Source organism: Perognathus longimembris, chromosome 16, assembly GCF_023159225.1.
Source record: "Perognathus longimembris pacificus isolate PPM17 chromosome 16, ASM2315922v1, whole genome shotgun sequence".
Taxonomy (NCBI): Eukaryota; Metazoa; Chordata; class Mammalia; order Rodentia; family Heteromyidae; genus Perognathus; species Perognathus longimembris.
The window spans coordinates 28,459,278-28,484,981 of record NC_063176.1 but is presented as its reverse complement, the minus strand read 5'-3'; the positions used below and the strand labels follow the sequence as shown (position 1 = coordinate 28,484,981).

Below are 25,704 nucleotides of genomic sequence, written 5' to 3'. Positions count from 1 at the left end.
TTATTTTTTCTTAGTCTGTACTACCCTAACTGAACATTTAAAAAGAAACTCTTCTATAGTAGTTAGCTGTCCTTCCCAAAATTACTGTGCAGGACGACACTTGGTGATTAGCTGGGTTCTTTCAGAGTCACCTCAGGTTACCAATTTCAATGTGAACCTCTGTAGGAGTTCAGTAAACAGAATTGTTCTTGCTCTATTATATTCCACACAGGAACATCTGGATATCTCTGTGGACTTCAGATGTAAACACTATATTGCCACATGGTGGAGAGTAAAGTTACAATTAACTGTAGATGGCAGTGATCACAGAAATTACCATGGTAAAACAAGGCAGCCTTAGCACACTGCACAACTCAACTGTAAGCTCTGAAACTGAACTGCTTGTTCTGACTCCCTGTTGTAGTACCAGTCACCTTAGAATAAGATCTTCCCCCCACCTTGCATTGCTATCTAATTGCTCACAGAATTATCAAAGCAAAGATGAGTTTTAGAATAGTCAGACTTGTAGCTACGCCATCAGTGTCTTTATCTATACTTTGGAAATTGGTCCACAATTACTAATAAGGAAGTTTGTAATTAGTATAACACACAAAGAAAACCAAGTATTGGTCACACCATTTTTATTTACATTGTTTCTATGTTACATTGTTCAATATAGAAAAAATATGAATACATTGATAGTATTCTCTTTTAATTTGGTAATTCCACATTGTCAAATATTGACTGTTTCTATATTGGGTGTCCTACCCAATTTTTAAAAAAGGAAAAATGGACCTAGTGAATAATTCTTATTGCATCATGTTATTGATAATAGAATCAACACAATTATTTCTCTAAACTTTAAAAAAGATTTATGATTAAACTGCTTACTGGCTCAGGGAGATGCTTTAAAAAACAGAAATTAATTCAGTCTTTGAAAATTTTAAGGTAAGCATCTTAAAACACCTAGGTGACCAAGGAGAAAATTTATGTTCCTTACAAAGAGGTCAGCCTGAAAGAAAATCAAGTAGTGGACCCCACAATGGTTCTGGATATACCAAAATACAAATGGGGACCTAACGGTTAACATAATTATACTTCAGGAGAATCCACACTTCGAAGTTAAGTTTCTTTTAAAACTCCATTTTACAAATAGAATCAATGATTATCTCTTTTGGACATAATACTTTCATTAAATGGGTCAAACTCACAAATCAGTGATACAAAATACAGTACTTTCCATTACTTTTAGTTTAAGTACACTATGTACAGAAAGACAAGAGTTACCTATCTCAAGCTAAATCCAGACGAACAAATAGCTTGTTAAAAACCAGCATCAGGACTTATAAATAGTGCAGAAAATGCAAATGCCAAAAACACGATGCCTCCTATGATTGTCACTGGAAGAGAAAAGAAAAAGCGTTTCAGGCAAAATGTACAAACAAAAGTATGAGGAAGTCAGATTGTTCTCCCCATCTAATAAGGTAACTTTGGAAATAATGGCAGTACTTAACATTCTTGACTCATTAATAGGAGTCAGTTCTCTAGCACTGTCTATGGGATGGTGTTGATGAGCAACTGCAGTGAACTATACAGCACCTCACTGTAAAACCCAAGTATGAAAGAGGAGCATGTCAGCAATACTGACAAACTGTTTCATCTTTAAACTTCATTTAATGCTGCACAGGAAATTCCCAGCAGAATCATAAGTGGGCTTCACTTCTGATTCCCAGGTTTTATAGTATTGGGGTTTAAACTTGCTAGGCAGGAGGAGCTCTACCATTGGAGCCATACTCCACTTTCCATCTGTGCTTCCTCCCTTTCTGTTCAGATAAGGTCTCGTGAATATTTTGGCCTATTCGGGAAAGAACAAACTTCCCAATCTCTTCTGTTGCCCAACTGGCCGTAACCATCACATCCAGTTGATTCCCAGTCCTGACACTTCTAAGGATTCCTCATATTTCCAGTGGCAATTGTTTTACTGGCTTAAAAATAAATGGCACCTAGGCCTCACAATTGTAATCCTTTGTATCTCAGGAAGTTGAGATACAAAGGATTTTGGTTCAGGGTCAGCGTAGGCAGTTCAAGTCCACAAGATTCCCCAAAATAGCCAGCAAAAACCTGGGCATGGCTTGAGTAATAGAAAGCCAGCTGAGCAAGCATAAAGTCCTGAATTCAACCATCACACACACACACACACACACACACACACACACACACACACACACACACACACACACACAGTTAAAAACAGCTACGAGTTCAATAATGTTTAAGATGAATTTATATTTCTCATGTGACGTGGGAAACGCAGTCTGCAGTAATGGGTAATGATTAGGACCTTAAGTGGTAATTCCAAAGACTAGACAGTATACTTTAAAAGAATTTAAACTAACATCCTACTTCTAATCTCCCAATGACTTTAGATAGAACAAAAGATTGCCTTACCAGTTCGGACAGAGATTTTTTGTGCTATCATTCTTCCTCCAATGACTGCCAATCCTGTGCACAAGCAGTGTCCTACTGTTCCCCCAACTGCTACACCATAGGGGTCCTGGAGCAAAGGTAAGTAGCACAGTTTGAAATCAAAGAGGAAACTGTAATCAAAGGAAACCACAAATGAAGGTCTAGCACAAAAAAGTCTAAGTAATTCTCAAAATGCTGGAGTATTTTAACTTTACAGAAAAGGTATATTCCTGAAGGAATCTATGGCAGTGATACACTGTAAGACTAAACCTCCAGCTAGAAAAAAAGTAAACCTTTATGGTATACGATGGCCAATTCCCTGAGAACAGAAATCCTGCCCCTTAAATGCTTTGCTACCAGTGCAAATAGGAGGTAGTTAAATTGGGGGGATCTGTGAACATTTTACAGAAAAGGTAGCCCAGAAGAGGCGGAGGTTATTTGTGTAGGGTATGGAACATTTGAAGGAGAAAGCAAAAGACCAGCAGTAAGAAACAACCAACTACGGAACAATAGCATTTCTAGAGAACCAGTGAGGCATAGAGGCAGCTATCAAGGTAGGAGTGAGGGGTGGAAGGTGGTTAGAGGAATACAGACCCAAAACACTTGCCTATGATAGTACCTTCATTCTATCCCAGCGAGCCAGGTCATGACGAAAGAAACTATAAACGTGGGAGTTCAGCTTTGTCTTGAGACACTTGGTTGCTTTTTTACCTGGTAGAAGACATTTATGCTCTAAATGTCCAGTGGAATAAGGAGTAAGACAGGCAGAGTGGCAGCCATGGTTAAAAGAAGAACAAAATGCTAGCCTAGATTGGAGTAACAGACTGCAGGCAGAGAAAAGCAGATGAATATGAGACACATGGTGACAAATGAAGAAAATCAGGCACGAAACCCAAGTTTCTCGTTTAATTCTTTGCATGGGCTATGGTAAGATGGATATGATCCAAATACAAGGAGGGTTATAAGTACTGACAGAAGTGAAAGTAAAGCCTAGGTGTCAGCAACCAGAACATGGGGAGAACAAAAAAAGATACAACCCAGGAGGAAAGCAACATTCAAGGGATGACAGGAAGAATCATCTTTCAAGGGAGACAGAGAGGTGGCCAGGCTGTTGGCCTCATGCAAGAACCACAGCAAATTTCGTTCCTGGCTACAGTAAGTTCAAGTGAAGGACCACCCAACATGTCTGGTGAAGTATTCTGAGCTTAATCCTCCTCCCCTCAGCCTAGCCTTGAGACTGGGAAGCAGAAAAGAGTCGTACTAGAGAGAAGAGGAACTAAGGGAAGCTCTCTCACACCACTGTGAAAATGGCGATGGGGAGAGTGGAGCTGTGGCTCAGGTGACAGAACGCTAGACTTCAACACCTAGTCCAAGTACAAGCCCCAAGACCAGAAAAAAAAAAAGAAGAAAGAGAAAAATGGAGATGGGTGCATACTAACAGTGCTTACAAACTTGGGCTGGGAGAAGGCAAAGCTCTCAGGTGCAGGGCATGAGGCAGGGATCTGGGATACAGCAGGGAAGGAAGGTGGCCTCGTGCTGCTCTGAGTCAGCAGGCTGTGTGGTAAAGGCAGTGTGTGTGCAGATAGGAAGCATCTACTGGGAAGACTGGGAAGTGTACAATTACCCTGCCCCAATTCTATTGTGTGTTAGAAAGTCAAACTGCTACTCCACGAAGTGGAATCATTCTATTTGAAAATGATACTTGAAATATATTAACTTGAATTAAATAGTTCCTTTAGTATAGTATTTTTCAGTGTCTTTATTTGTATTTTGTTTTTTTTTTAAGGTTGTATTATTTGGGTGTTTTCTTGTACCCAGACACTAGGATTCAGAGAAATCCAGCCTGGGAGCATTGTACTAGAAGCAGAGAGAGCTGAACCAGGCAGGTAGCACTGCATGGCTCATACAGAGAGAAAGCCTGACAGATATTAGTGGATCAAAATGGGATGCTAGTTGGGCTCTGTGAGAGCTCTTTAAACCACCATGTACCCAGTAGAGGGAAAGGACGCAGAGTGCTATCTCAGGGGCGGCTGGAGTCCAAGAATAGGTCATCTCAACTTTCACATGAGAAAATGCAGGGGGCATAGCAGTGTGAAGGCTTCCCCAGGTGCTGCCACAGAAGAGAATGGGCGCCATGCTGGGTGCCTCAGTTCACCCAGCTGGAAGCACTCTCCACCTCTGGGCCACTTCCGATTCTGACAATGTGAGAAGCAATAGAAGCCGGGCAGGTCACAGCCATTAGAAGACATTAAAAGACCATTCCAAATGATCTGAATCCTGGCCTCAAAACACCTTAACTGCAGTCTATGGTAGTACTTTGTTCTTGTATGGTAGCAATTTCCATGTAAATACTATTTTTAATCTAAAATAATACCACCTGATATAAAACCAGATAAGATTATTACTAGTAAAGATGAACTGCTTGAGTTTGAATCCTCTCAGTACATCTTGATAAGCCTGTGTCAACAGTAACAGACAACTTACAAAAGCAATTAAAGTTTAAAAATACATGTCCTTTTGTAGGCAACAGAGACTGAATTCAGAGTCATGTGCCTACTAGCAAGTGCTCTACCACTTGAGCCATGCCCCCATCCTTGTTTGCATCTTGTTTTGTTTTAGCTATTTTCATGTAGACTCACAATTCCTCCTATGCCTCCCATATAATTGGAACTGCTTTCCTGAAGTCTTATGTGTTCTTTATATATTTTAAAAGTAAACAACCTTTAAAATTTTTTCCATGTCATTAATATGATCCTGAAGAATTAGCATTCAAAGAGCTATATGGTAGTTTATAAATGCTGAACCAACTCTGATGGACAAGTAAGTCTAAATTTCTACTCAACTACAATAAACTTTTTATAATCAACCTATGCAACTCAATTATCTATAATATAGGAATAAACACTTTTTAAAGGCCTTGGATAACTGAAGTGTCAAGCCGTCCTTTAATAGTATACCAATACATTCTCTTTGTTTTTGTTTTGAGACAGGGATCCCAAACTGACCTCAAACTCACCCATCCTCATATCTTAGCTTCCAGAGTGCTAAGATTACAGGCAAGCAACACCACCGCACCACCACCACACCACCACCTTTCCCCCAGCTAACAATTTAGATCCTTAACAAGCATAGAATGTGAAGAAGGAAAAACCAAAACAGCAGCCACAAAGAAAACTGCCACAGCTTTATTTTGGCAAAACCCAGAGAAGGGAACTTGGGGGGAGGGGGCGCACCAGTGGCTCATCCCTTTAATCTTACTTACTTAGGAGGGGAGGCTAAAGTTTGAGAATAAACTTGTGAAGCCAACCCAGGCAGGAAAATCCATGAGATTTTTTTTTTTCTTTTGGTACTGGGGATCCAACCCAGGATGATGTGCTTGCTAGGCAAGCACTTTGCCACTGAGCTACATCCCAGCCCCCATGAGATGCTACTGTTCTCTAATTAAACACCAAAAAGTCATTAAGTCAGAAGTGGAACTATGGCTGAAGAAGCAGAGTACCCAAGTGAGAAAGCCTAAGGGCCAGTATCCAGGTCCTGAGTTCAAATGTACTGAGAAAGCAAAACACAGGCCAAGTAAATCTGGACACAGATTTAATTTAAGAGGTTGGAAAGATGAGTCATGGCCATCTGAGCAAAGTAACAGTGTTTGATTTTAATACAGAAGCAGTCTTCTCTCAGAAACTCACCTCTCTAGCTGCCAAAACAATTGTAGTGAGTTGAGAGCGATCTCCCCATTCTGCTAGAAACGTTAATGTAAGAGCTTGAACAAAAATGGGTGAAATGAAATGTAACCACTTTTTCTGAGGTATCGTTGTGCTTGTACCCGTTTCAACATCTCCTGGTCCATTCAAAAGTTTAGTTCGTTGAAACTGAAATGAAAAATGACATTAATGCTAGCAAGAAAATCAAAGCACTTATTTTTCAGTGTTTAAATTCCTTGGAATATGCTCCAAAGAAATTAATGTGATCCCCCCAAGTTTCTTCATTCCAAACAAAACTACATTTAGTGATTTATTTACTACTCTACATGCTATGGGAGCAACTTGTCAATGTTAACACAGCTCCTGCTGAATTTTCAGGAGCTCATAATCAACACAAGGAAGCGAACTGCCACACCAGTGACCTCTGCTTCCTCTCTTTACCACATTCACACTGACCCAAAAGTCTATCACAACCAGATTACAAGAACACACTGTGCTGGGCAATGGTTGCTCATGCCCGTAATCCCAGCTACTTAGGAGTGGAGCTGTGGCTCAAGTGGTAGAGCACTAGCCTTGAATGAAAAAGGCTAATAAGTCAAAGAGCAAGGCCCTGAAGTTCAAGCAAATGTATGCATGCATACACACAAAATTAAGCTCCTCTTGTGTAGCTACACATACCATATGATGTAGCCACTGAAAAACCCCTAGATAAACTATTTCTCATGTCTACTTTGGGCCCAGATAATCAAGAGACTTACTTCTTCATCTTTCTTCTTTAACTCTGCTTGAACTTCTTCCAGTTCCTCTTGACCCTCATCTGGACTCATTTTTAAGCCTTCCCGTAGCATTCGAATGCCAAAAATGGCAAATAACGCAGTTGAAACATAGTATGTATACACCCGGGGGATGACTGTGGTAGCATAGCCAAACAAAACTGCAAAAAGAGGCCATAGTGTATCTGGTTAATTGGTGTGTTTCATAGCAGACCCAAGAAATGGCTTACTTCAAGAAATTCTAATTCACTGTCAAAGAAATCTGGTTCACATTAGAATCTATGTAATAACTGGAAAGAATTGTCCACTAAGAAGTGGACGTGCCTTGTCAAAGATGACACACCTTCCACAGGAATTTTTCTAAGCTTTTTATTAGCAATGCATGAGTTGTACCAGGAAAGGTTCACTGTGCCATTTCCATATGTGTATACAATGTACTCCAAACACATTCCCTTCACCCTCCCTCCTGGTTAAAACCACCTGAATAGGTTTCTGTTTTATCTTCACATATGTATATGAAGTACTTCACTACTCACTCTCTTACCTGCTGCTGGTATCACCCCCAGCACAGACTTTTTTTACTCTCCTGCTCTTTAAAGTAGATATTAATTGTACCAAGAGATTTCACAATGGTCTTTTACACTGGCATATATTTTAGTCAGAACACTCCCTCTTATTGCTCTATGTCTCCCTCCCCCTGCTGTTCAACAGTGAGGTTTCTTATGTTATTCCATACAGATGCCGTGTGTTTACCCTCTATCGCTCTTTCCCTCTTCCTTTCCCCACCTTGTCCCCTTCTCAAACAGTCCTCCCTCCAGTTAGAATCAAGTTCTGTTAAAGATATATATGCAGTGTGTATGTGTTTTCCAAGTCTAGATGCTGCACATAAGCCCAAACCATGCATATCTGGCATCACTCAACATGATCCCAATTTTCCACATACTTTCCTGCAAGTGACCATTTCCTTTTTCTTTATGGATGAATATTCCACTGTACCACAATAACGTACCGTTATTTTCCTTATCCACTTGTTAGTTTCTGGGCACCCAGCTGATGCCATCGTTTGGCTGCTGTGAACAAAGCAGTAGTAAACACGACATGCAGGCCTCTAGTTTGTGTACTGACTGGGCATATGCCCAAGAGTGGCACAACAGCTTTTTGAGGAGCCTTCATCCTAATTTCCGCAGTGTTTATACTCATAAGCGCCTTTCCTAAGATTCTGAACTTCTCGCCAGACACTCTCAGCCACCCCCTGGCTCACCATTTGTGTTGTGCTGGACACAGCCGAGGAGTAAAGGTCGGCTCTGATGGCCTCCAAAGATCTCAAGATTTTATAACACAGAAGCAACAGTACGTTTGTACACTGGTGACATTTCTGGTGACATTTCTTATCACAAATCCTTTCAATATAAACTTCTACAGTGAAGAATCATGACAAGATTCTCATGTCACATGATTCAAACTCTGTTCTTTTAAACTAAAGTATCTTATAAAACTAGAAAAAGAAGATATATACACACACACTCACTACAGGCATACATTTTCTAGCTTCAACCACTACAAGGTCAAGAAATAAAGACCCAGATTGTGGGTTCTAATATCACAGTCCACTGCACAGTTCCATGAAAATGACCAATCCCACAACGCGGCACATAAAGGAAAGAGAAAAAGCAGATGATAGGAGCATGCTACAAGGACAGGAGGCAGCCTGGAGAGGCTCCCACTGGCTTAGTCTACAAAGCAGCTTACCAACTCTCAACTGTTGAAGAAGGAATTAGTCTATATTGATAGTAAATGGGCAAGAAATCAAGAGGGGACATGCTCTTGTACACACAAAAGTGCCAGAGCTCATCCCTGCATACAGACACGATTTAGGAAGTCATTTTGCAATCAGCAAGAAAAGGTTTTCTTTTTTTTCAATGGTAATTTTGTTTTTTTCTGAACTTCAAGTTTGTACAAGGGATTACAATTGAATGTGATGGATCTCCATGGTGTAAACCTTTAGAACAGTTTAACTAAATGAATATTAGGAAACTGAGCCAAGATTGTAAGGCCGGGGGGGGGGGGGGGGGGGGGGGGAGGAGGGGAAGTGGGAAGGAGGTTGATGAATGAAAAAGGGAACAGGAGACAAATACAGCAAGAATTATTCAAGGAACCTATGCGATAAAGGAAGCGGGAAATGTGAAATAAGTCTAGGGACAGGAAACAGGCAGGATGTGGGAGAAAGATGGGTTGACAGCGCAGGAAGCCCTGGATGCTTAGAAGGAAGGTTCTGATCATGAAAAACTTATTCTACATTTATGGGGAAGTTTTGCTAATAGTATATTTGAGCCAATTACAGATTACAGGTGGCCCATGCCTGTAATCCTACTTAGGAGGCTGAGATCTGAGGATCTAAGTCCATGAGACTCTATCTCCAATTGACCAGCAAAAGGCGACAAAGTGAAAGTAGGCTCAAGTGGTGGAAAACCAGCCTTCAGTAAAAAGCCAAGCAAGGGTGCCAAGTCCTGAGTTCAAATCCTCTCCCCAAGAAAAGGTATTTATTGTCATAAAGTATTTCCTAAAGGCTGAATAATTAAATTATGTGCAAAGGAAGACAAGAGAGAAGTGATTTTCAAATGAAGTCATTTGCACCTGCCCCAGTTGCCAGTGGCTCATGCCTGTAATCCTAGCTAATCAGGAGGCCAACATCAGAGATCTCAGTATTAGTTTGAAGCTGGGGGGGGGGGGAGAGGGAGAGAGCACAGGAAAGTTCCTTACCGGATCTCCAATGAAAAAAATGCTGTGGAGCTGTGGCTCACGTGGTAGAGTGCTAGCCTCGAGCAAAAGGAGCTTAGGGGACAAGGGCCCAGGCCAGAGTTCAATTCAAGTCCCAATACCAGTTTGAGCACACGCATGCACGCGCGCGCGCGCGCGCGCACACACACACACACACACACACACACACAGAGTAAAGCTGAGGAGTTGGGGGAAAAATGCTCATAAGCATTGTTACCTGATGTGCCTGATAACCATATCTGTCCACCTTCTAACTGAACAGAAACTTAGATCCTTGCCTTCCTTTCAACTACTGTTTCTATAGCTCCAGGGGAACAAATGTTCCTCCTCTTTGCTGGCCTTTACATTGTTAATGTTTTACCAAGTTTGCTTCCTCTGGTCTCCAAGCTATAAAACTAAAATTGACACAATTTAAGGGTTAATTCAAAGGTTTTTTTTTTTTTAAAAAAAGGCAAATACTTCAAAACAGGATGGTTCTTGATATCCTAACTACCACACCTGTCAAGACTAACTTCTGTGCTCATGTTCCAGACATAATTCAGCCAGTATAGTCTAGATTCACATGGATTCAAGCCAATGTGTTTTTGGTACGGTTGCCTGATTATGATCATCTGTGGAGGGAAAGGAACTCTGTTGTTCTACATACCTCCCAGCTGTCCGTATCAACAGAGAACAAAGGCAAGGAACTCCAGATCTAGGCCTATGCTCCACACCAGGAAGAAGTAGCCAAAGACTAGCTGGCTACAACTTACCAACTATTAGAACACTTTTGATCCTCCAGAGTGTGTAGAAACTTGAGTGCGTGTGTGGGGAATGCTAGGTAGCAGCTAGCTATGAGCAATGTGGAAATGTAAAAGGAACTTCAAATGGAAGATGGGAAGGTCTCCCAGAGAAAATGTGTGTAAATTAAACTTTTCAACCAAGCAAGGTGGCACTAAGCTTATGGGATGCACAAAATCAATTTCTTGAGTACTTTATCCACATAAGTTAATGGCAGACTTCATCTCAGCCTAAGGCAGGTCAACAAATAGATGTGAGACAAGAGATTTTTCCCCCCCCAGTCCTGGGGCTTCGACTCAGGGCCTGAGCACTGTCCCTGGCTTCTTTTTACTCAAGGCTAGCACTCTACCTCTTGAATCACAGCACCACTTCTGGCCTTTTCTATGTGGTGCTGAGGAATTGAACCCAGGGGCCTCGTATTTGCTAGCCAACACCCTACCACAAAGCCACATTCCGAGCCCCAACAACAGATTTTGAACTTACTTAGGTAGGCCAGTGAGCCATGTCACAGAAGTCAAATGTAATAACTAAGTTACCCCATGTTTAGAAAGTGACTCCACCCAGAGGTTTCCGGAGAGGGACTTAACACACTTCAATAAAAACCATGTAGTAGTGGTAAAAAGCATTGCTATTTTTCACCTAGAGATGACCTGTTTCCTGTCTATTGAAAGTATATTCCTTTCCTAATAAACTTCCTCACCATACTAAAAGAAGTTATTTCAAAAGGCACATTGGAAAGAAGAGACAGGAATCAGCAAGGAATAAAGATACAGGAAGAAAGTTTCTAAAGAAGAAAGTTAACAGAAAGAAGAATTGCTTTTGGGTGAAAAAGTATTTTACAAAGTATACTTTATCTTAAAGGATTATTCCAGAATGGAAAAACAGAATAGGACAAAAAAACAGAAGGCCCAGAAAAAGTTGTGAATGTTATGAGTAGATATAAGCAGTCTATGAATTATGGAGCTTATGAAATATTTAATGTTTGAGAATATGGTTTAGTAGTAGAATGCTTGCCTAGCATGCATGAAGCCCTGGGTTCAATTCCTCAGAACCATAGAAACAGAAACAGAAGTTGGAAGTGGTGCTGTGGCTCAAGTGGTAGAGTGCTAACCTTGAGCAATAGAGCTGAGGGACAGAGGCCAGGCCCTGAGTTCAAGCCCCATGACGGACAAAAAAAAAAAAGCTATCCAACCCAATCACCATTGGCTCACACCTGTAATTCTTGCTCCTCAGGAGGCTGAGATCTGAGGATCGTGGTTTGACCTTATCCCTAGCAGAAAAAGACTTTTATTTCCAATTAACCACCAAAAAGGTGGACATAGAGTTGTAATTCAAGTGGTAGAGCAATATCCTTGAGCAAAAAAGCTCAGGGATAGCATGTAAGACCTGAGTTCAAGCCCCAGGACTGGCACAAAACAAAAAAACCCTCCCAAGTGATGGCTGTCATAGCCTCACAGCTAGAGGGAGACAGGTGCGGGCGAGGGGGTTAGAGACACCATACCTGAGCAGAGAAGGTGTTGAGAACTGATGAGCCAGCCAGGCTGCAGAGCAGAGCAAAGGCACACTACGTACACACACACGCACACACACACACACACACACACACACACACACTTTTCCATTTATCCTCAAGCCAGAATTTCAGCAATACCTTCTCCAACACATTACAAACTCATTCCAAACAAGTGATATGGCTTTGTGCAGTTCCCCCTACTTCTGTAACGTTTTCTTCTGAAGAGAAAATTGTTTTTAAGGTGAGGTGGTATTAACATTGCCTACACCAATTGTCAGAATGTGAAAGGCATTCCATTAACTTTTTCTTTTTTAACAGATGCCACTCATTTATGCTTAGTAAGACACGAAATTGAATAAGTATCCAGACACCAAACAGAGGTAAATGACAAAGCACTCTAAATAAGATATCTCAATAATATAGACCACAACCCAAGAGGTAGGTATAGATATCTCCATTTCAGAGATGGGGAAACTGAAGCTCAAGAGAGTCAAGAATTTATCACATGATAAGTGAGACTCAGTGCTAAGTCTGATTCAAACAGAAAAACCTCAATTTTCCACCAAATCATGCATATTGAGTTTGCTTCTGAACAAAGACTAAACCTTGTTCAGTTATTTAGCATTGTTTTTTTTTTTTTTAACACTGGGCCAGAATGCTGTCCCTTAGTTTCTTCACACACATGGCACTCTACCACTTGAGCCACAGTTCCACCTCAGAGTCTCATACTTTCTGGCCGGGGCTGGCTTCAAACTTTAATTCACAGATCTTAGCCTCCTGAGTAGCTGGGATTACAAATGTAAGCCACTGCTGCCCAGCTTATATTTCTAAATTTTTTATTAACTTTCAACTGCTCTTCAAAAGGAAAATATTCAATTTTCTTAGGTTTCTTGAATTCTATTTCTGAAAATTCAAACAAAAAAATCTTACCTGGGATGAAAAAGTTAAAAAAAAAAAGCTGCAACAATGAAAGGATTAAAACACTACTATGTAAATAAAAATTCCATTTAAAAAGTGAAATACAAGCTGGGCAGCAGTAGCTCATGCCTATAATCCAACCTACTCAGGAGGCTGAGATGTGAGGATCTTGGCGGGAAGCTACTAGCTCAGGCAGAAAATTACCTCCAACTAACCAGAAGAAAACCAGAAGTAGAGCTGTAGCTCAAAGTGGCAGAGCAGTCACCTTGAGCAAAAGAGATGAGGGCAGAGCCTAGGTCCCAAGTTCAGGTTTCACAACTGACAACAAAAAAGATACAACTGTAAGAATTTACATTCTGGGTCTGGGAATGTGGCTTAGTGTTAAGAGTGCTTGCCTAACATGCATGAAGCCTTGGGTTCAATTCCTCAATACCATATAAACAGAAAAAGCCAGAAGGGGCACTGTGGCTCAAGTGGTAGAGAGCTAGCCTTGAGCAAAAGGGGCTCAGGAACAGTGCAGTGCCCAGGCCCTGAGTTCAAGTCCCAGGACTAGCAAAAAAAAAAAAAATTATGTTCTGAAGCCATTTGCTGGAACATAAATCAAATTCCATAGTAACTAGTCAAGATTCAACAACTCAAATGCTCAGCACCAGGCTTTCGTGATAACTGAGCAGAATCACAGAAGGCAAAGCATACTTACCCGAAAGGCAGGTCATCAGGGCCAAGGCGAGCATGGCTCCAGCCATAACAGTCAGGCGGTTATAGCGCATAGCCATGATGGCAGCGATGAAGAATGTCTTGTCACCCAGCTCAGACACAATGATGACTGATATGGCAGCGACAAATGCGTGGATAAAGCCCAGGTTCGTTTGGGCAGATGGATCTTCTTTATTTGTATGAACTGGAGCTGCTGGTGTAAATCCTTTCTGAAATTAAAAAAAAACAACCAAAAAACTACTTTTTAAAAAAATCGTAATTTAAAATCATTGTATTCTAGATGTGAATGGTTCATTTCTTTCCCCATTAAGGCCTTTATATTTATTTTCTATCTTGTTTTAAAAGCCAGTAGTAATGATAGTCTCACCTTTGAAAACAGGTGCTAAAATTCAGATCTAAACAATTCTTCAAAACAATTGAGAATATAGATTAGCTATGTTCATATACTAAAATCATCTTATTTTCTAAGTATGTCTCATCTAAGATGTAGTTGTGTCTCAAACTTTTCCTAGTGTTCTGTGTGGAAGATCCATGTGTGTTTATCAAATAAACAAGTGATATGAAAGTGAGAGAAATTTCACTGACATTGTAAAGGGCAAAGTAAGATCCAGAAAGCTCTCACAGGCTACAACAAGAGTTACCTTTAGCTAGAGAAAGTTTAACACAGCTAGATGTATAGATGGCCCTACAATGAAGGCTAAAAATATTTCTAGAAAGTAATGTGGCCTAATTTAAAAAAAAGACAAAGCTGAGTCTTGGTTGGCACAATGGACATGTGACCCAACTCTAGCCATCATGAAGCACTGTGGTGTGTGCTGCTCAGCCTTCCCCAAAGCTCCATGCAGCTCAGCTTCTGCAGATCACCCGCCACAGAAAGGGGTTCTAAGACCCAAGCTTGGCAAATGATCCGTGAGGCCAAACCCAGTTTGTCTGAGCTGAGAATGTTTACGTTCTTTCAGATTGGAAAAAAGGAGAGAGGGGTTGAGGATTTAGCTCAGCAAAAAAGCACTTGCCTGGCAAGTCCAATGACCTGAGTTCGGTCCTCAGCTCTGGTGGGGGAAAAAGGATAGAGGAATGAGAGGGAGGAAATCAGATGAGGAAGATTATACAACAGAGATCCTACCCATGCTGCAGAGGTATGCCTGCGAAATCTAGTTGTGTGGGCTCATTACTAAAAATGTTGGCTAGCTTGGGCTCTAAGGCAATCATGAAAGACCAGTCAGAAGAAGGGAGAGAATTGCCATGTTCCAATAAACTGAGAAAGTATGTATCTCAATCTGTCCAATTTCTATGGCCCTAAGAGAGAGCTAAAAAGGTGTTGACAAGCTTTAGTTTACTTAATATGGAAAAAAGATTACTATTTGGAGTCACCTGAAGCATAAATGGGCTGTGAAAGGTTAGCTCACTGCTCAACAACTTGGTTCCAAAGAAAGAAACCAGCACTTAATGAGTCTAGACTGTACACTATTCTTGAATACGGTGCCTGTGTCTCAAAGGGAGTACTTGGTGACATTGGGCAACATTTTTGATTGCCACATTGAAGGAGAACTGACATCTAGTGGGTGGAGACCAAGATGCTACTAAGCATCCTCCTCCAGTGCACAAGACAGTCCACGCCACAAAGATTTATCATATCCGCACAAGAAGAAACTCTAGGCAAGCTCAGTCACTTCCCGAGCCTAATAAAGTATCCTTAATTACGTTTATTTGTCTATAAGTAGTTGTACAGGTTTCAACCTGTAAGTTTGTAGATACAACACTTCTTGATTAATGTCACCTCTTTCTCTTTAATTTTCAAAACTTATCTTTGGAAATCTAAGAGACAAAAAAGAAATCCTGAGAACATGCTTTGTACAACATAAAAACCTAAGTTACACAAATTACTGGACTTCAAAATAACCAGTGTACAGAACAAAACATTTAAGCATTAGACTTGTAAGCTAATAAGAGGCTTGAACTCAGTCCTGTCCTGAACATTTTCACTCATAGCTAGTGCTCTACCACTTTGAGCCACAGCACCACTTCCAGTTTTCTGGTGGTTAATTAGAGATAAGAGTCTCATGGACTTTCCTGTCCAGCCTGGCTTTGAACCTTGATCCTCAGATCTCAGCCTTCAGAGTAGCTAGGATTACAGGCCTGAGTCAGGCTTAGAATATCTTAATTAAGCATTCAGGGCTTGAGCCACAGCTCTAGTACAGGTCTGTTGCTGACTAATTGGAGGTAGACTCTCAAGGACTTTTTGACCTCAACTAGCTCCAAAGCTAGATCCTCAGATCTCTCCTTTTGAGTAGCAAGGGTTAAGTAAGGCAGATGTTTTTAACATCCAATTAACAGGGTCACTGGGCACAGATCATTTCCTTTGCCTAATCCCCGCCTCAGTGATGTCATGTTGGGGTTAATTTCACAGAGTCTAAAATCATTGTCTGGGTTCATATCACACCATTACCAATGACTGTAAGACCTTGGGCCTGTAAGGTAAGAAAATGTTCTATGACTCAAAGTTCATCTGTAAAATACCATGCCTCACATGACTGTGAGGGCTGAATGAATAAAGTCCTCAGGATGTGACATCTAGTACATAGGACCTTACAGCACCTCACAAGGCGTACTTATTAATCTCCCTGAAACTAATTACATAATATCACTTCACTGTTTAAGAAGTGGTATCTTTTTATACCTAAACATAAAATTCAAACACTTAAATCCTGGTAACTATCCAGCGCTTCCAAAGAAGCACACATCAGCTCCATAAACGAACCTACTACTTCCTCCTAGGTAAGCTAGAGCAGCACTGCTTCATAGAAAATGCAAAAGACAACTTCAAAGGTGTTGGCAGTTACCATTTTAAGAAGCAAAAGTAGGTTAAAATTGGGTTAAAATTTTTAACCCAATACACTACTGGTCAAATCATAATATTTTGAACATAGCTAATCAATTTGGGGATTCTTACTCCCCAACCCTCCCTTCTAACATGTCTTGTTCTGTAGTCCAGACTGGCCTCAAACTTGAGATCCTCCTGCCAGCCTCCTGAGTTGTGGTAGCATGTACTACCACACACCTGCCTCTAATGAAGTATGTCAATGTGCCTCGTCTCCATACTGTTGTCAAACTTGCTCTATCTTCTCATGACACATTGCTCAAGTCTGTAGCTCTGGGCTTTCTTCTCTTCCTACCTCATTTTCCCCTGGTACATCTAGACTCCTCAAGATTCACCTTATGGAGAACCTCTTAAACAAGGCTCATCCTAGTAAGTCTACCCCTTTAATGATCCTGTCCCCGCCAAATACAACTGTATGCATATTATGGGCAAAGAGTCATGGCAGAAATAAAATCCAAGAAGCACTCTGGAGTTGCATTTTGAATATGAAACATATATAAATGTAATGCTATCATTTGTAGTAAAATAGAACAACATGGAATTGGTAAATCCATTACCATTTAAATTGTAGGGTTAAAAGACTACAAGTACCCTAGATACACTAATATGAAAAATCACTACAATATTGGAGCTTTATGTTTTATGTATGCAGTCTATCTATCTATACAGAATATATATGTATGCAATCTTAAACAGACCATAGAATATATATGTATTCTATATCTATGAGTAAGGGGGACAGAAAAGCATAGTGTAGCAGTATGTACATGATTATAAATGCTCATCAAATCTCAACTAAGAAAAAAAAATCGAAGTTTCCAGGGAAGAAACCAGAATGACCAGAATTGGTGTCAAAAAACTTCAAAAATAAAAAAATAGTGCCAGGCACTGGTGGCTAGCACTTCTAATCCTAGCTACTCAAGAGGCTGAGATCTGAGGACCACAGTCTGAAGCCAATTGTGGCAGAAAAGTCCCCAGAGACTGTCATCTCCAACTGGACACTCCAACACTGATAGTGGAGCTGTCACTCAAAGTGGTACAATGCTAATCTTGAACAAAAGTGCTCAGAGACAGTGCCCAGGCCCTGAGTGCAAGCACCAGGACCAGCACACAAAAAAATAGCATTTAATGGCGTCATAAACCAGTGTCTATAGTAATTATCCAACTCTACCTAAAACTTCAGAGAAATTATAGATAATACTTAAATGAGTATGGCTCAGTTACAGTTAAACATTCTGAAAACAGAACAAGGAAACCAGTTAAAATGTTCTAAGGGCCAGATGCCAGTGGTTCACACCTGTAATCCTAACTAGGATTCAAAGATCCTAATGGTTCAAAGCCAGCCTGGGCAGGAAAGCCTGTGAGACTCTTAGCTACAATTAACCACCAGAAGTGGAAGTGGTGCTGTGGCTTACGTGGCAGAGTGCTATCCTTGAGCTGAAGAACTCAGGGGCAGCACCCAGGCCCACCAACGTTCAAACCCCACAACTGACTAAAAAAACAAAAAACAAAAAAAAGTTCTAAGGAGGATGCAGGGAATGAGGGGAGAGATACTGGGGGAAAGCTGACCAGGACACACTGTAAACGTGTGGATATGTCATAATAAAACCACCTTCATAAAACCAATGTATGCTATATTAAAAAAAAAAAGTGGGAGCAGGAATAGTCGGTCAGGGTTAAATGAATCGCTTTTCCCCTTTCCATGAACAGGAGAAATCTGTGAACATGTGTAAGCAGATGGGAAGGCAACTCTAAAAAGGAGACAGTTCCAGTTCCTAGAGGAACGGGAACATGGAGACAGAAGATATGGAAGGATGGCAGCTTTGTTGAAAACAAGAAGGCAGAAAGTATGAGCATAGCAGCAAATATTGAGACTCATAAAGGAGAAAGATTAGGTGCAGAATGCAATTCCAATAGTTTCTCCAGTATTACATCACAGGAAGTAACAAAATACTAGGGGCTCTCCTGGTACAAACACCACTGTCTCAGGTTAATGCCTGAAACATGAACTGCATCTTGAAAACAGGACCAGCAACTTGTTACTTTAATTTTTTTAAAAAGCTAGAAACGCTACTGAAAATTAGTTTTAACTTCCAAGTAGAAAACTGTACATATAAAGTATTCTCATTTAAAAAGCATGCTTTTGTGTATTCATGATCCTCAAGAGAAAAGCAATTCTTCTCAAGTTCAGTGAGCAGAGATGACTACATGGACAGAGAAACCTATAGGCAATCTCCATCTACATATGCTGAAACTACAGATGATTGCTTTGAAACAAAATCTACAGTTTGCTACCAAGTCTCATGTCCCTGCAAAAAAGCAAAAGCAAAGTTGCTCCAAGAAAGCTGTCCAATTAGAAGTAGTATTTCAAGATAAATGAATCAGGAAAATGCTTAGGGCTAGCTCAGAACTAGCTTCTCTCCCACATTACTGTTAAGAAGTCAGAAATCACAAAAAGTATACATAAAAAATATGCATGTAACTTTAAACAATGACTATGGATAAAAGAGCAGATTCAAGATGGGCCTACCATCTTAGCTACTCCTGAGATTGAGAGCTGAAACACTGTGGTTCAAAGTCAGTCCAGGGAGAAAAAAATTCAAGACTGGACTCCAAACTAATCAGCAAAAGGCAGGGCTGGAGGAGGCGGCTCAAGTGGTAGAGGGTCAAGCGAGTAAGCAAGCCGGGCAAGCCTGAGGCCCCAATGCTACAACAAAGGAAAGTGCTTTCAATATTGCCTGAGAAGTAACTAGATGTGGTCCTGTGGCTCAAAGCTCTAGCCTTGAGCAAAAAGGCTATGGGACAGCATCCAGGCCCTGAGTTCAAGCCCCTTGATGGACAAAAAAAAAAAAAGAAACGAGATAAATCTTGCTAAAAATTTGTTATGTGTTTGTAGATGATTATCTTGTTAATTCTCATTACATCTTTGTAAAATAATTTTATTTTAATGAACATTTAGCAACTGTTTTTACAAGTGTTATTTATGACTTGCAATGTATTTATGTATTTATAAATTTAGACATTTGAAATACACTAAACATATTTTGTTTCACTGACTTTATTTTTGTGGTTCTGCGATTTAACTGGCTGCACCTGCTCTTTTCTACACTGGTAATTTTTGAGACACGGTCTTGCTTCCAGAGCAGGGGCAAGTTCAGACCACAATCACCTATCAAGATTCCTGTTTTAGGGCTGGGGATATAGCCTAGTGGCAAGAGTGCCTGCCTCGGATACACGAGGCCCTAGGTTCGATTCCCCAGCACCACATATGCAGAAAACGGCCAGAAGCGGCGCTGTGGCTCAAGTGGCAGAGTGCTAGCCTTGAGCGGGAAGAAGCCAGGGACAGTGCTCAGGCCCTGAGTCCAAGGCCCAGGACTGGCCAAAAAAAAAAAAAAGATTCCTGTTTTAGCTGGAATGATAAGCAAGTCATCACATCCAGTTTCTTCCTCTGAGATGGAGTTGGGGCTGGCCTGGAGCTTCTATCCTCCCCATATGTCTTCCAAAGCTAAGATTATACACTTAAACCACTGGCACCTGGCTTCACTTTTAATTTTTACTGATTTATTTGTGATAAAATACCACCAAACAAATTGAGTACCGGAACTATAATTTCATTCAGAAAAGTTCATTAGGAGATCTCAATATCAGCTATAAAGAGGCTAAAATCAGGAAGTAAAAGAAATGCCAAGAAACTGCTCAAAAATAGGAAAACAAGAACCTGTGTTGGGTGAGGTAATAGGATTTTGTGGCTTTAGCAACAGTGCTATTCAACCAGAATTCTTCTTTGGAGTTTCAGAATATGAAATATACTGTAAATTGCTTTTATTAAATCTAGCTGGTCTTCCCCAACTAAAGGAATTTATGTTTTCTAAATACACATATGTCCAGAGAAGGAAGAAGGAGGGAGAAATAAACCTACAAAAACTAAATTAATGTCATAGAAGAGATCCATGTGATCAATGGAACTTTTCTCATAAGTTTGGAAATGCAGGTTTATTCATGACTGTCAGTTCACTGTTAACTTAAAACTTCTTTTTAACCTAACTAAAAAGAGGGAAAGAATGTAAATGTACATATAATATCCTGTTTGGTATTCAGCCAATTCAGCTGGGCTTTAAAGAGCCCAGCAAGATACAGATATATGTTTATAATCTTCCATTCAAATTCCTGCACCAAGAATAAATTTTTCCCTCTGTTTTTAGAAATCTACTCCAGGAGCACCAAAAGGTTAAATGTAAATTTTCTAAATATCCTATAACAAGGTGTTATATATAGGGCTGAAGGCCTGGCTCAAGTGGTAACTCCCAAGAACAACAACAAAAACCAAGCAGGCACTGGTGGCTGACATTTGTAATCCTAGCTGCTCAGGAGGCTAGATTAGAGGATTGTGGTTTGAAGCAGGCCTAGGTAGGAAGTCTGTGAGACTCTTATCTCCAATTAAACATCAAGAAGATAGAAATGAAGTAGTGGCTCAAGTGGTAGAGCTCCAGATTTGAGTAAAAAAGATACCCAGGCCCTGAGTTCAAGTCTTAGTACCAGCACACACACAAAAAAAATACTGAACTAAGGGAAAGAGGAGATAAGAGATACTGATCAAGGCAGTGAGGTTGATGGGTACATTGTTTGCATTTATGGAAATGTCACAATGAGACTCCCCTTTTACAATGACTGTATGGGATAAAAATCTTTTTTACAGGGCTGGAAATACCGCCTAGTGGTAGAGTGCTTGCCTTGCATGCATGAAGCCCTGGGTTCGATTCCTCAGCACCATATATATAGAAAAAGCCAGAAGCGACTCTGTGGTTCAAGTAGTAGAGTGCTAGCTTTGAGCAAAGAGAAGCCAGGGACAGTGCTCGAGCCCCAGGACTGGCAAAAAAAAACCAACAAAAAACAACTTAAAAAAAACTCTGCATGTTGCTGCAAAGCATACTAGGTAAGAAACTCAAGATACTCAACAATGCTGAGCCCTTGTATAGATAGCTATCAAACAGTACAGTTTGATCATCTTAAGTAACTGCATATAAGAAAATGACATACTACGTAGTTTGAAAAATGTGAAGAAAAATCCTTCAACACCCGAAATTAAAGTTTAAGAAAAATGAGCCATATAGTTAAGACTAAAATGTAACTAAAACCAGGTTATTCTGTTTTGCACCTCTAGTTTTAAAGACATGGATCTTTAGCTCCATATAAATGTGATCACTGGACACTTTCTACCATGACCTTTATTTTACATGGCTAGATTTTTCCCCCAGCTTCCTAGGAACATAGTAGCCATCAGCACTATTAATAGTTCTAACTACCACTACTTCTGTCTTAAAAACTCACACTAAGACTAAAACTTCACTGAAACACTTAGGCAGCTACACATTCATAAGCTTTATTATTACAGTTACCTAACCCCAAACAGAGCTTTAAAATAACCTGGACGCTGAGTTAAATGGCAGCAGGCTAAATGATAAACACTAAGAATAAAGTTCATGAGTCAGCATTTCAGTTCAATTTCTTAAGTGGATGTGTGAATCAAGGAAAGAACAGGTAGGAAGTGCCAAACATGGCCACCTGAATAGAAGCATCACTCCCGACCTGGGGCTGTGGGAGGCTCAGTGAGTGGAGGTAAAGGACAAGGAGGATCACCCCCCAGCTCCCCCATACCAGGAGCCTGGAGCCTTGGCTTCTCCCCCAGCACATGACACCACCAATCTTATAAACCTCTGACTTCTGGTACCGAAGGACATTGGTAAACGCTAGTTTAAATGCCTCCCCTGGGGTGGGAATGTGACTTAACAGTAGAGTGCTTGCCTACCATGTACGAAGGCCTGGGTTAGATTCCTCAGTACCACTTACACAGAAAAGGGGGGAGGGGGAGTTGGCTCAAGAGGTGGTGTGCTAGCCTTGAGGAAAAAAAAAAAGCCAGGGACAGAGCTCAGGCCCCAAGTCCAAGCTCCAGGACTGACAAAAAATAAAAAAAGTAAACTTGGCAATTAAATGGCTCCCACCCCTTTTTCTTCCCACTAAACAAGAGTGAACTTTACAACAGCAATATAATAGATTCAGATGAAAATTCCTAAACATTTTACCCATTAGTGGGTAGAATCACATTTCAGGCAGATGATAAAAGTCTAGGTTTTCCTAACTTAATCTAGTGGATCTTTTAGCAACAGAAATTAAGCAAGCAAACATGAAAAGAAGGCAGGAGGGAGGGAGAGAAGAAAAAAGAAAAGGAGACTGATAGTTTTGCAGAAAAACTATTGTAATAGTTACTGCTCTGCTTGAGTTCATTTCACAGCCAATCTTTCCCAAAAGAAATTTAATCAACAATAGAAACTTGAGGTACTTTATTTCATTCATAGAAATTTGATAAATACCAAGGACAGGCAAGGTTTTAAAGGAAAAAGGCTGAAAAAGATCTACCTGTGATGTCAAGACACTAAAAATGCTAACAAGGGAAGACAAAAGATGTGCACAAATCCTAAGAACCCAAAATAGCAGGCCTAAATGTAACCAGAGACAGAAAGAATTATGTCCCTAAGAAGGGCAAGAGAAAAGCAAGGCATAAGATGGAAGCTAAACCTTTAAAATCCACCAATAAGTTATTCACAGTTATAAGTTCTGGTATGATATAATGATTACTAAGAAGCATAATAACTCAGGAATCAGGATTCTAAGCATCACTTTGCAGAGGAAGAGTTCTTTCATGAACAGGAAATAGTACCTGCTCTACCTGCTTAACTGCTGAGGATGAAATCAGCTCCCAGAATCCTAGCTTCACAATAATTAAGTCTCCTCACAGGAGGCAGTTAGTCTACTTCTTCCTGTGTACTTCCAGTAAGAAGAACTTCATTATTTCTCACTATCCATTAATACATTCTGGACAGGTCTGCTTCTTAAAAAGTTCTCCCTGTGTGAAACCAGTATCAGTTTCTTGAACTCTCCATCTTCTTGTACTACAGGTAAAAAGCAAAACATGAAGAAACTGGAGAGCCAAAGTAACCATTTGCAATGGTCTGAATAAAGGAAAGGACATTTTAGTCAGAAAAAGAAGTCCCTTTTAACAAAGAAATTTTAAGAAAGGCTCCCAGGGAACAGGCATATACTGGATCTTGAAGGTGAGAAGGGTTCTGACTTGTGGGGCTCAAGTCTTCTGTTTGGGAGACAGACAAGAGAGCACATGAACTGTGTCCCTCACCCCTTTTTTAAAAGTTTGGTGTATGAACAAAATGGTAGCTTCCTAAAGGCCCCAGGGGACAGCTGGAGCCAGATCATAAAGACACCTGACTATTCACCCCACTAGAAGGATGGACTGGAATAGATATATATAAGGAGGGGAAGCTCACTGAGAATTTCGAAGAGGATGGTATAATTGTCTAATGTTTAGATGGATTTCTTATATAAGCACAGACTGCATGGATACTAGAGTAGAAGGGGTGGTTGGATGTCCCTCTGGTCCCAAAAAGAGAGGAAAGAAGCTCAGAATCAGAGTCAGAATGGGAAATAGAGAGAACCCAAGATGGGGTTCCCCACCCCCCATCTTGAGAATTTCAAAACTCTGCTAAGTGAGTAAGAAATAAGTGTTCTTATTAACAACGATTAAGAAATGTTTGAACTTTCCAAGTGAAGGGCAAACGAAATACAGGACTCAGGTATACTTATAGATGCAGTTTTGGCATTGGCACTGCCATACTGATTATCCCTCTGCGTTCTAAGGGCCACTTTGTGCAAGCCAAAGCACGTTTTCCAGAAAAATGAGAATCGTGAACAATCCATATGTATTGTATTTGGCAAAAACCACAGGGTGTGCCGAGCTGAGTCTGGATAAGCATTTGGGGGGAGGGAAGCATGCTGTTTCAACGATGCAATGGCCGATGTGATCATTCTCAGTGAATACAAAAGAAGTCTCCAAGCTGCTCTGCTCTTAAAAAAAGAAAAGGAAAAAACTTTCTACTTGGGATGAGTATGTCCAGTAGGGCACATCTGGTCTCTGGGACGCTGACTCTGGGGCAGCATCTCGATCCCCTGGGCTCCTGGCGGGGGTCTGGATCTCCCTTCCCCCACAAGGAGCTGGGCGAGGCCAGGCCTCACCGGGCAAGGGCGCAGACGGTCGCCTGCCACCGGCGAGCCGGGGCCGCCTCCCCTCCCCCTCCTCTCGTCGCCCCTCCCCCCTGCCGGCGCCCGAACCGAGGGCGACGCCCGGAGTCTGGTACAGAGGCCTCACCCGCCCAATCCCCATCCCCATCCCCATTCCTGCCGGCCTGGCCAGGAGGCTCACCTCAGCTCGGGCGGGATCCGGGCCCTGCCCGGCCACGGGCTGGGGCTGCAGCTGCTGGGCGGGCGCCGGGGGCTCCTTGTTCCGGTGGCTGAGGTCTTCATCCGGGCCCGCCCGGACCCCGATCGGGGCCCATAGCAGCGGAAGCAGCAGGAGCAGAAGCAGCTGAGGCACCGTGGCTCGGCCGCTCCCCCGGGCCGCGGCCGCCATCCCGCCCGCCGAGCCCGCCGCGCACCGGGGCTGCAGGAGGAAGTGCGGGCGACTGGTAGCCTCGACCTCCGAGACACCCAGCCCGTCACGCCTCGCTGGCTCTCAGCTAGCAGCCCACACCATGCGGGAGACCGGAGAGTGAGGCGCGAGGCCGGGGCAGGCCCTCGTCGGCAGCCAGCCTCAAGGCGGGCACTCCCCTCCGCGGCGGCCACACGACTCCTCCAACTGCCTCGGTGCTGCCCGGCCCCAACTCCACCAGGCCCCGCCCCCTGTCCATCCCCTTCGCCCATTGGCTGTGCGTCGGACTCGGCGTCGTGACGTATGCGAGCAGGTTGAGGTGCGGCTCGCGCGCTCCTCCCATTGGACCCAGCGGGTACCTCCTATTGGACTCCGCGCGCGGGGTAGGTCCCGGGCCCGGTCCTCTCCCGCATCCTTCCAGATCCCGGCCCGCGACCCACTTTCTTCTTTGGGTCTCCCCGTCCCAAGAGTGCACGGCTGTTACGCAAGCTGCTTCCTCAGCCTTGGCGGTAGGATACAGACTCGCCTTTCTCCACTTTTAGCCTTTATCAGGAGTCAGATGAGTCCCGCACCCCGACTTACGTGGCAGTTGCTTGCAGGCATCGCCACACCCATCTGGATTCCGACGGCCCGGGGGATTCTCTGCTCCGACCAGCTGCAGAGAATGTTTTAGGCGTCGACTGCTACTAATTTCTTTAAGCGCTGAA

The 25,704-nt window shown here is 41.9% G+C and overlaps 1 protein-coding gene across 1 annotated transcript; it reads right to left on the bottom strand.

Annotated features, from left to right (window-relative positions):
- Nucleotides 1-603: 603 nt before the first annotated feature.
- Tmem165 (transmembrane protein 165) lies at nt 604-25,215 on the bottom strand. The gene is made up of 6 exons (XM_048364749.1): nt 24,773-25,215; nt 13,609-13,834; nt 6,905-7,080; nt 6,132-6,314; nt 2,428-2,533; nt 604-1,379 (listed from the first exon to the last, which is right to left on the bottom strand). The coding sequence occupies exons 1-6, from the start codon at nt 24,977-24,979 to the stop codon at nt 1,303-1,305; spliced, it is 975 nt and encodes a 324-aa protein (XP_048220706.1). The 5' UTR covers nt 24,980-25,215; the 3' UTR covers nt 604-1,302.
- Nucleotides 25,216-25,704: the final 489 nt, after the last annotated feature.